Source organism: Pterocles gutturalis, unplaced genomic scaffold (assembly GCF_000699245.1).
Source record: "Pterocles gutturalis isolate BGI_N339 unplaced genomic scaffold, ASM69924v1 scaffold26463, whole genome shotgun sequence".
Lineage (NCBI taxonomy): Eukaryota > Metazoa > Chordata > Aves > Pterocliformes > Pteroclidae > Pterocles > Pterocles gutturalis.
This window is the reverse complement of record NW_010126436.1, coordinates 3,420-14,771: the sequence shown is the minus strand read 5'-3', so window position 1 is coordinate 14,771 and position 11,352 is coordinate 3,420. Positions and strand designations below refer to the sequence as shown.

The window sequence follows — 11,352 nt, the reverse complement described above, 5'->3', positions numbered from 1 at the left end:
AGGTTGCCCAGAGCAGCTGTGGATGCCCCATCCCTGGAGGGGTTCAAGGCCAGGCTGGACGAGGCTTTGAGCAACCTGGGCTGGTGGGAGGTGTCCCTGCCCGACAACCCAAACCCTTCTGTGGTTCTATGATAGCTTTAATGCATACACAGGGCTTGCAGACCTGCCGCTTGCCTGTGCCATAGGGAAAACTTGGACTCTCAGTTCTTTTCCTGGCTCCCCGTATCTCCAGAGACATGGAGAGCATCTCCACAGGGTCATTCCAAAAGCAGCAACCCTCTACCCATGCCAGCCCCCACGGGAAAAGCTGGCAGCATCGGTCCTGCCTGCACCCCACAGCCCCCTGCCCATTGCTCCTGCCCACAGAGCTCCAGGGGACGCGACACTGGTGTCGCTGTCCCCCCACTTCGCGCTGCTCTTACATCAGCTCCTTCAGGCTGCAGTTCTGCTTCAATGCCTCGGCGATTTTCCTGGCCCCGGGGGCTCCGATGCCGTTCTTCTGCAGGCTGCAAGGTGAGGAAGGCGCCCGTGAATATCGGGTCCCTGGAGGGACACCTGGGTCTGCTGGGAGGGGGACAGCAGGTCGTGGTCACTCACTGCAGGGTGGTCAGCCTGGAGTTGGTCAGCAGGGCCTCAGCCAGGGAGGCGGCACCGTCCTCCTTGATGGCATTGTGCTGCAGGCTGCAGGGGACAGGAGTGATGCCGTGCGGGGCAGCCACCGCCATGGGCGAGGAGCTATGGAGGGCAGGGGGTCTCCTGCCCTGGCATTTGCTTGCCCCTGTCCCTGGTGTGGGAAGGGCGTCTGGCGCCCAAGCGTCCCTGCCCAGGGGCGACCCTCCCTCATCACCCATGGGAGATGCCTCCTCCTGTGCATCAGCACCCTGGGAGCTCCCACGCAAGGGATGGACATGGACCTCGATCTTAACCCCAACCTCAACCTTGACCCCAACCTTAACCCCAACCTCAACCTCGACCCCAACCTTAACCCCAACCTCAACCTCAACTTTGACCCCAACTTCAAACTCAACCTCAAACTTGACCTCAACCCCAACCTCAAACTCGTCCCCGACCTCAACCCCAACTTCAACCTTGACCTCAACTTCAACCTTGACCTCGACCTCAACCCCAACCTCAAACTTGACCTCGACCCCAACCTTAACCTCAACCCCAACGTCAACCCTGACCTCAATCTCAACCCCGACTTCAGCCTGGACCCACTGAAGCTGGGAGCAGGAGGATCCCAACACCTCTGGCCCAGGGCTGCCCCAGCCACCGGGTCTCTGCAGCTGCCCTCGTGCTGGCCGCGCAGCAGAGCCAGACCAGGCTGTGCCCAGGGTGTCCCCACGGGCTGGTGCTCGGGGCGGGGAAAACCTCAGTGGGACAGGAGAGGGCTGGAGGGGGCTTGTCCTGGGGCTCTTCTCCCGGAGGTGCTCCAGACGTTGAGACTTACTTCAGGGAGAGCAGGACTTGGTTTTTTTTCAGTGCATCAGCCAGTGCTTTTGCTCCGGTGGGGCCGATGGAGTTGCTCCGCAGGCTGGGGCGGGACGGGCAGAAAAACCAAGGTTAGCAAAGCCCAGGTGCCCAGTTTAAGCTGCGTGGCACCATCCCAGGCACTGCTGAGGTGGGGCTTCAGCAGCTCGCAAGAGTTCTGTTCACCTCTTGAGCGGTGCTGGCTTTGGGGGCTGGAGACCCTCCCCAGCTGGGATCCAGCCCTGCTGTGGCCATGGGAATGGTTCCCGGTGGGGAATGCGTGTGGAAGGAGTGGTAGAGGGGAAACACTTACTCCAGCACCATCAGGCTCCTGTTCACCATCAGTGACCTGGCCAGCGCTTTGGCTCCCTTGTTGCTGATCTGATTTTCTGCCAAGCTGCCCGGAAAAAAATCAGGTGTTTTTCAGGGGGATAAAGAGGCTTTCGCAGCCCCTGGCATGTCCCAGGACACAGCTGGGATGGGTGAGCAGAGGAGAGCCATGGGGAGCATTTGGGTCACGGTACAACCATGTCACCATGTCCTTGTCACCCTGGGGAACCAGTGGGAGAGACGTTCCTGGAGGACCCTCACCCTGGTTTTGAGATACCGCCAGCTCAGCTCCACATCCCCAGGAACAGCCCATCTGCCCTGGGCCAGCTCCTACCTGAGCTTCTGGATCTGGCAGTCCTTCACGCTCAGTACGCTGCCCAGCAGCTCCATCACATTGTCCTTAAACTGGTTATTGTCCAGCCTGGAGAAGATACAAGGAAAGGGCAAAAGGAAGTATTTGGAGAACAAAGTGAAGAAAGGACTACCTTCCCGTGACATCTGCCCATCAGAGGTGGAAAAACTCAAGCCCAGAAGCAGAGCTGAGCCAGTACCACCCCAGGGCAGCTCCCTGCTGGTGGACAGCGTTGGTGGGACCATGTCTCCCATTGACACCCAGGATTTTGAGTCACAGCCCAGCATCCCCACTTGTTTCTCCTGGTGCAAGCCAACCAGGACTCACCTGAGGTTGTGGCAGAAGAGGAGCTGGGAGAGCAAGCTCTTGCAGACGTTGTAGGTGAGGCAGTTGGAGAGGTTCGTCTCCTCCATGCAGATGTCGGAGACCTGCAGGAGATAAGCCAGGGCAGAGCAGTTCACGGGGGTGAGCATCCCAGCCAAGCTCTCGTTCTTCATCGCTTCTTCCACGGTCTTGGCGATCTCCGTGTGCTGAATCTCGTACAGGCAGTGCATGGTGTTCACTGTCCGTGAGGAGATGACATAGTCGGTGTTCAGGCAGCCCTGGAGGAAGCTGATGGCTTGGCTCCTGAAGCTGTTGTGCTCGTCCTTCACCAGCAGCCACCCCGAGAGCAGCTTGTTCACCTGCGGGGAGAGGAGCCCAGAGAGAAAACGCGCAAAGATGTCCAGCTGCCTGTCCTCCGCCTGCAGCGACCTCTGCACAGCGCTCTTGAAGTGGTTGAGGAAACCCAACTTAGGCCAGGACATCCCGCTCTCCGTGAAGAGGTCGAATATCGCCCGCTTGGCTGCCAGGTAATAATAAAGAGCTGCTAGGAACTCCTGGATGGTTAAGTGGGAGAAGTAGTAGGCTGTGAAGGACTGCATCTCCTCTTTGAGCAGGAGTCGGCTGCACAAGCTGCTCTGCAGCAAGGAGAGGTCGATGCCATATGCCTTCATGTCCTGCTCGTAAAACACGTATTTCTTTTTGAGCAGCCCGTAGAAGGCCAGTCTGCCCAGGCTGCCCACTATCCTCTTGCTGTTGTTCACCGCCTGCTCGATCCTCAGCGTTTCTCTTGGCTTTTCTGGCCAGTCGCTGCTCAGAGCCATTTTAAAATAATAGGAGTAGATTTCTGATAGGGTCCTGGGGACGGCGGTTGTTTCTGGGGACTGATGGGTGCTGTTTTTTAGGTAATAAGCGATTGAGGAGGCAGAGATCCAGCAAAAGCCAGGAACGGTGCACATGACGTGTAACGACCTGTTAGCCCTGATGTGCTGCAGGACTTGACCAGACAGGTCTCTGTTGTCAAGGAACATCTGGTCCAAGAAGTCCTTCATCTCTGCAGCTCCAAAACCTCGTATTTCCGTCATCCGGTCAACAAGCCCACCAGGGATTTGGCTGGCTGCTGTTGGCCGTGATGTGACCCAGACAGAAGCCTCCTGCAGCAGGTTGCCACGGATGATGTTGGTGATCAGGTTGTCCACTTGGATCTCCTTTTTGGGATCGGTGCATATGACCGTGTTGGAAAAGTCCAAAGGAGTCTTGAACTCATCCAAGCCATCGAGGATCAGCAGGGTCCTGGCGGCTCCCGCCGAGATGCAGTTGGGCTCGGTGATGTGAGGGAACACTGAGCAGATGAGCCTCTCGGCAGAGAGCTTCTCGTAGGTGTTGAGTTCCCGGAAGGTGAGGGGCAGCACAAACATGATGTCCCTGTTGATCTCCCCCTTCGCCCAGGTACAGACAAACAGCTTCACCAGTGTGCTTTTGCCAACCCCGGACACTCCGATGGTGACGGAGATCCGAGGTGGGACGCTGACCTTGGAGAGAGGCAGGAAGAGCTTCTCCAGAGGGATGCTCTTGGATACATTTCGTAGGCCTTTGGTGGCTTCAATCTGCAGGATGTCATGCTCCTTCTGCTGGATGTCGGTCAAGCCTTCCACCAGCAGCAGGTTGGTGAGTCGCTGGAGGGGACCATTCTCCAAGCCGTTCCCATAGTGGCTCTGGAGGATCTCCAGGTGCTTCTGCAGCATGGGTTCTGCACAGAGAGAAAGGAAACGGGGCGGGGGGTGAGGAGGAGGATGGCAACCACAATGGGAGACGCTGCTTCACTTTTCTGCCATGCCCATGATGAGGGTAAACTGCAGACAGCCCTTACCTCCGGGCAGAAGGTGTGGGCCAGGGTCTGGAGAGCACTAATGGGCTTAAATAGCCCTGACCAGCCACTGGTCCAAGAGCCCATTTAAGCTCAGCCCTGAGCCTTCAGCCCCTGCCTAAGCCATGTTGTAGGAGTGCTTGTCTACAGCACCATCGCGCCTGTGCCTGCTATGGACCTTGCTGCTCAGGACCTTGATCTTGGACCTTATTGCTCTGCACTTGCCTGGTGACCACTGGACTGTGTCTGAACCTGGTTGCCCTCACTGGACCCAATCCTGTTGTCTGGATTGCCTTCCCAGCTTGACCTCAGCCCTGCCTCATCGCCATGGACTTGTCTGATGAGCTGGACTCCTGTCTGAGCCTGGTGACCATCTCTGGACCCGTCCTGCTCCCCTGGCTCAGGTCCCACAGCCCCTGGCATGGCGTATTTAAACCCTCCAGCACGGGCTGGACAAGCAGGCGATGGCGCTGCGAGAGATTCGGAGCAGACACCGGCCACGGCTGGAGCCTTCCAGCCAGGAGGGACAGCAGGGAAAGCTCTCCTGGGAAGAGGGTTGCAAGGAGAGCCTGAAGTTGGGGCAGTCACCAATGGATGGGGTCAGGGGTGCCCTGCTGTCCTCCTCCTGCCACCCCCGGTTCCCAGCCCAGCTGCTGGGAGTGACTGGTGTCATCTGGATGTCGAGGACATTTGAGACTCCTTGGGCTGCCCAGAGAGGTGTGCTGAGGGCAGCCAGGGGCCTGGAGGAAGGTCCCTCAGACCTGGCACAGAGGTCTGGTCACCCCCTGGCTGTGTCCTTCCCCAGCAGAGACCCTGGGATGGCAGTGTCCCTTTCAGGGACACCCCCATGGGACCTGCCGGTGCCGCCCAGCTCTGTGCCCATCTCGGGGTGCTCCAGCAAGCGCCCACAGCCAGGATGTGTGCAGACACCCCTGTGGGGTCCTGCGTGGGCTGCCTACCATAGACAGTGATGTGCAGGTAGAGCTGGGAGTTGGTGGTCTCGATGAAGGTCTGCAGGGACTGGGAGGCGTAGCTGCCCTTGCCAGCCAGGACGTCCACCACCGCCCTCACCTTCTCGGGCAGGGAGCTCGCCTCCCGCACCCGGCCGGCCTCCTCTGCCGTCAGGAGGTCCAGCCTCCGCAGGTGGCAGATGATCTCCTCCAGGAACTGCGGCGAGATGGACCTCACCAGCTGCTTGCGGTAGCGGTTGATCCAAGCCTCTGCGGGAGAGGAGAGCGGGAGAGTTGGGTGTTGAAGGAGCCCTGGGCAGCAGTGGAGGACCCCGTCTGACCCTGCAGGTAGCAGGGGTTAAAGCAGAGCCCTCCAGAGTGACCTGCCAAAGTCCTCCTTGAGAGGATGCCATCCCAAGGCTGCGGCAGGCTGCTTTCCTAGGAGCTGCTTAGTCAAGGCAGAAGCTATCGAAATTGCAGTCAAAGAAACTGAAGAACACAATCATGAAATGACCTTTCCTCCTGGAAGCCAAGCCCATGCAGAGATAAAACCCTGAGCAACATCATTTATCTTCAGAGGCAGCCACTGCCCCCGGGCCAGCACAGCCCCCCCAAGCCCTTGGACTAGGAACTGCTGCCAACCCTCCCACCTTGGTGCCCCACCTTGTCCTGTTTTCTAGTCCCAAACTCCCCTGAGATGATGGATCCCTGGCTGCCCGGCCACCGCTCACCTTCCATCAGTGGCCTCCTGTGACATTGGGGGTCCCTGGGCGAGGATGCTGTGCTGGCAGCAGCACGGCCGTCCCATGGACCGCCCCGCGTCCCCCGCCCGGCTCACAGCATCGGCTGGGGCTCCTCAGCCTTCATCCAGGTTCCTGGTGGAAGAAGAAGGAAAGCATCAGGAGCAGCGAGGGAGGGAGCCCACCCTGAGCTAACGAGGTGTTGCCTGGGGTTGAGCCAAGGGTCCATTTGTCACCTCTTGGCTAAGACCCATGTCCCCAGCGCTGTGCACCCGACAGAGCCAGGACCATCCCCTGCAGCATCTTTGCCCAGATCTTACATGCTACAAACTTGGTGCCTTCACCACCGCTTACACTGGAGCCTTTCTCGGGCAGCGTGATTGCATTAATTGCCCTGACGATGCCCCTGTGTCATCTGCGGGCCACCCGGTGAGGGCCACCACTGTCACCGGAGTAACCGCTCATGTTTCCCTTTGCCATGTTGCAAAGGAAGTTGTGGGGCAGCAGGCAGGGTGATAAAGGGCTCGTTTTGGTTTCGAAGCCACCTCGCCACCGTCCAGAGCCTCCGCCAAGGCTTGCTGAGCGTGGCCAGCACCACATCCTGTTGCAGATCGCTGTCGATGCTCCACTTTCGGCAGCGCCGGTGAATCATCGCCCGGAGAAGGAGCATCTACCTGCTCCCTCCCCCTCGGCTGCACCAAACCACACTGAGGGTTTGGGGTTGTATTTTTAAGACGCGTATCCGCTCACAGAGTCCAATTGTTTTCTGAGCAGAGGTGGGGAGGGAAATACCTCCACGCCTGCGAGCGCTCCCAGCTTCACCCGTGTTAGCAGATGGCACCGTGCCGTGGGCTCTGCACCGGCCCAAAGGCATTGCCCGGAGCTGGTTGTGACCTGGTGGGAACATCTCGGCTGCCCCCAGCCAGCCCCAGCACCTCCCAGAGCCATTGCTGTCTGCTCACAGCAGCGATGCCGACACGCTGACCACACCCTGGCCCGTGTCCTGGCCCAGCATCCTCCCCCTGCCCTGGCCCATGGGGTGGTCGGGGTCCATACGGCTTCACCCCTATGTGTGCCAGTCAGCGGCACGGTGAGGAGGACCCTGCCTGTGGACAGCAGTGCCTTTGCCCAAACCTGCTCCCGAGTGGGCTGTGGGCACCGTGGGGGCTGCGGTGCATCAGGTCCAGGCGACGCTTTCGTTGGTCAAACCCAACCTCTGCCAGGGGGAAAGTGCAGCTTGGCCAGGGAAACTGGGTAGGGTCTCTGGTCCATGGTTAGATCCCTGGTGCAATGTGAAGGTGCTCGGACATCTCCTTTGCAGACTCTTTCCATCATCCTCCTGCCAGGAGATCCATGCTGAGGTTTGTTTCTCTGACCAGAAGACCCAAGGGCTCAGCCCCAGCAGCAGCCCGGGTGGGCGGTGGCGAGAGGGACAGGCACAGCATCTCCCCGAGCTGCGGCATCTCCCCGAGCTGCTTCCCCCCACGGACCCCACTGGCGGGAGCTCCCAGCACAACCCCTTCTCAGCACGTCCCACGGAGCGGGTGAGTGTCTAAGAGGCACCGGGTGACAAAACCAGCCCGTCCCTGCCTGCCCAGGTGGTGTCACACATGGCTTGGCCAAGCCCTCAGAGGGTGGGGGGGCTGTGGTAGCTGCCTTTCCCTCCAGGGGGGAAACGGGTCCTTCCACTCCCCGTCAGCTGCCCAGCTCTGTCCCCCTGGTGTCAGAGGTCACAGAGGTCCATGGTCCCCCTGTCAGTGACGGTGGCCCCACAGCAAAGCCCTTTTCTCCATCCAGGTGACACCAGGTCACCTTGCTCTTCACCCCCCAGGCTGTGGCTTGCTCCGTTAATCCACCATAAATCAACGGAGCTTGGTGAGCAGCTCCCAGGGAAACGTTCATCCCTGGCCTGGAAAGCTCAGCGACGTCTTTGCACGGAGCCGTCCCCAGGTCTCATCTTTGCAACCCAGAACACGGCCAAAACGCGAGGGGGTTTGCTGCTCCCCGCAGCCCTTCCTCTGCAGCGCGCTGGTGAGAAAAAGCCCTTTGACGGGGGGAACTGCTCTGACACCTGAGGTTATTTCATCGTGTCCTCTGGTGCTACTCCAAAATGGGATCCTGCTGCTGGAAACCAGCTTGTGCAAAGGCGTCTGACTGGGAGAATGAGGCAGCAGAAGGCATAGAGCAGCAGAAGAAATAATTCAGTGGCTGCAATTTTTTTATTTTCAGTTTTCAGTTTCAGCTCTAGGACCACCCAGTGATGCTGGAGGCTGCATCCAGGAGGATGAAGGGTGGCACCTCCCCTGGCACCAGCTGTCTGAGGGCAGACACCAGCCCCAGCACCCCTGCAGAGCCACGGTGTTTCCAGGATGCGACCCAGCTCATCCTGAGTCTGCCGGGATGAATCCTCATTCCCCTGGCCTGAGGCTGGCAAGCGGCGTTTGCGGCCGTTCCGCATGCAGGATGCTCAGCGCCGGGTTCGCAGCTCTCACTTGGCTGGGATCAAGCAGGGACAGCGCTCGTCCCTGCCGCAGCCGCTGCTGGAGCAGCAGCAATGGTTCATGTCTGTCCTGCCTGGCCACCTGCATCCCCTGGGACACCGGGACAAGGAGCTGGAGAGCAGGAGGCTGCTCCACTGAATGTCTGCAAGCCCCAGGGAGGGAAACAGGGGATTTTGTTTGCAAGAACTTGGATTTAACATCTTTTTTTTTTTTGCCTGGTGTGGTCCAAGATTCCAACCCAGGGAGAAATCTTCCCATCTGAGGATGTCCAGGCAAGATGTGTCCTTTGAGCAGCTTCAATCTGATGTCCCACCACCATCCCCACGTCCCACCATCCCCAACCATGCTGAAGGTCCCTGACCACGCACATGGACATCCCTGTACCAAGCAGCCACTGCGTTTTTCATCACCGTATGTCCGGCTCCAAGACCCAGGCTGCCTGCCATCAACACCAGAAAACACGGACCCAGGTGCAGGTGATTCTGCTCACCTCTGGCTCTAATGACCTATGTGCACTTTCCTCCTGGAAGTCCAACATGGACCACAAGAAGTTTAATGGGGGATCTGAGATGAGGGGACAGTCCCAGGACGGCCACAGTACGAAGGGTATTTACTGCATCCCTGCTCTGCCTGGGTCTGGTTTCCCTTCAGCAGCCATTCTGCCCCGGACAGATCCATCGCCCCATGCTCTGGGAACCTGCTGAGGACTCGGGATGGTCCCACTCCAGGAGCTGTCACAGCCACTGCCAGCAGCATCACGGCCATGTCGGTGGGAAATCCACAGTCATCACCAGGCAGGGGCTGGTGTGCAGAGCCATGGACACCGTCGGAGGACACAGGGTGGCCCCTCCGGCGAGCAGAGCCTTGGGGACCCACTGGGCTGGAGGGTGCCTAGCCCTGATGGGCACTAAAGTGCTGGGCAAGAGCTCCTGGATGGCTACAGGGACCCACGCAGGGAAAACACCAGAAAATGGGCTGGTCTGCAGCAGTTGGTGCGTTTAAAGCTTTTTGTATGAACTAATAATTGCACCGTTGACCAGGCACCTGAAGGAGCAGAGGGATGTTCCAGCGCAGCGCCATGGCCCGAAACATGCGGCAGCCCCTGGCCTGGCCATTGTCCATCGCCTGTGCGGCCGGGTCCCCCAGGGTCTCCAGTTTGGGGTGGGGGGTCTCGGTGCAGCTGGATCCCCAGCAGCACAGCACCCGTCTCACCGCCGCTCTCCCTCACGCAGGAACAGAGCGAAACCAGCCCCGCGAGACCTTCCCACCACTTCCTGGCGCTGGGTTTCCTCCGGCGAATCTCGGGCTCCTTCACCAACACACCCTCGGAGCTTTTATTTCTGTCTCCTGCCACCCACCCACCCTGTGCCGACGCCGTTTCGGAGGTCAGGGAGCTGCACGCGGGAACATTTCCTGAGCCACCATCTCCAGCCATCCCCGTCACCCGCTGAGCTGAGCAGATCCCGAAGCCAAGATACAGGCTGCCACCTCTTGGCAGGACGGAAAAGATTGCACATTATTAATTTATGTTAATTAAGCAAAGCGATGGAGTATCTTCTACGTTATACCCCATTATGAATCGTCCAGATTTGCAGGTAACTCAGTTATCAAAGCTAACATAGGACTTTCAGATGCAGTCTTTTTTTTTTTTTTGGCCTGGATTTAATGCTAGCAAAAATTATTGCAATTAAAGAGTGACCCCCCCGCCATGCCAAATCTAACCGAAATGTAGGCTTTTGGGTTTTTTTCTTCCCCCAAATCCCAGACACAGTAAGAGTTAAACAGCGAGTCGTGGAAGCGAATGAGCCATGGAGGACTCCGGGCTGAATGCCAGCAGCCCCAGCACCAAACCTCACCAGGAAAAAGCAAAGATCCATCTACAGGTAATCCCAAACACATAAAACCAAAGCTGATTTCAGAGAGAAGGTCTCTCGCAGGGTACTGCCACACCTCGCAAGCTGCAAAAATAAAAAACAATGTCTTTCCCGAGCTGATTGTGGCCCCAGGACACTTTATCGGGAGCGTGCATGTGCGTGGTAAAAAGCAGATCCTCTCCCCCCAAACAGCTCTGCCCTTCTTGCCAACAGGACCTGAGGACATCGGCACGAAAACAGGAACAAGCCGCTGCCAGCCTGCCTCCCTCCCCAGCGCCAGCCCATCCGTTGGCCTCGGGGGACGCAGAGCTGAGGGATGCTGAGCGGTACCCCCCCAGCACCCTGCTGGGGACAGCCCCAGCTTTTGGGGGACGCAGAGCTGAGGGATGCTGAGTGGTACCCCCCCAGCACCCCACTGGGGTCAGCCCCAGCTTTTGGGGGATGCAGAGCTGAGGGATACTGAGCAGTACCCCCCAGCACCCCGCTGGGGTGAGGCCCCACTTTCAGGGGCTGCAGAGCTGAGGGATGCTGATTTGCACCCCCCAGCACCCTACCAGAGCTCGATGCTGGGGTCAGCCCTGCTTTTGGGGGATGCAGAGCATCCCTCTGAAGCCACAGCTTCGGACCACCAAAGGCATCCAGGAGTTCTCCAGAAAGAAACTTTTGTGCCAAGTGTCCATCCTTTGTGCCGAGCTCTGCCCCGGCCACCCCCATCGACGCGCAGCTGGCCTGGGGTGACCCTTCCACGCCGTGGCCACCAGGCACTGGTGACGTCTCAGTGGGTGACAGCACCCAGCACTCAGCTGGTCCTCCCCCAGAAATCCCATACCTACAGGATACATACTGTCCCGAATGCCCTTAGACTGCTGAACTAACAGCAGGATTAAGCCTAACGCACTGTCACAGCCCAGCGTGCCGCAGGCTGCCAGCACAGCCACCTGCCCGGG

General features: G+C 58.9%; 1 protein-coding gene across 1 annotated transcript in view; it reads right to left on the bottom strand.

The window, feature by feature from the left end:
* Positions 1-418: 418 nt before the first annotated feature.
* NLRC3 (NLR family, CARD domain containing 3) overlaps positions 419-11,352 on the bottom strand; it is an 11,737-nt gene continuing 803 nt past the window's right edge. The window contains exons 2-8 of the mRNA XM_010078992.1: positions 5,318-5,560; positions 2,480-4,235; positions 2,135-2,221; positions 1,784-1,867; positions 1,451-1,534; positions 598-681; positions 419-506 (exon numbers count right to left, since the gene is read on the bottom strand). Of these exons, the coding sequence (XP_010077294.1) occupies positions 419-506; positions 598-681; positions 1,451-1,534; positions 1,784-1,867; positions 2,135-2,221; positions 2,480-4,235; positions 5,318-5,560 (2,426 nt within the window). The remainder of the gene's footprint in view (positions 507-597; positions 682-1,450; positions 1,535-1,783; positions 1,868-2,134; positions 2,222-2,479; positions 4,236-5,317; positions 5,561-11,352) is intronic.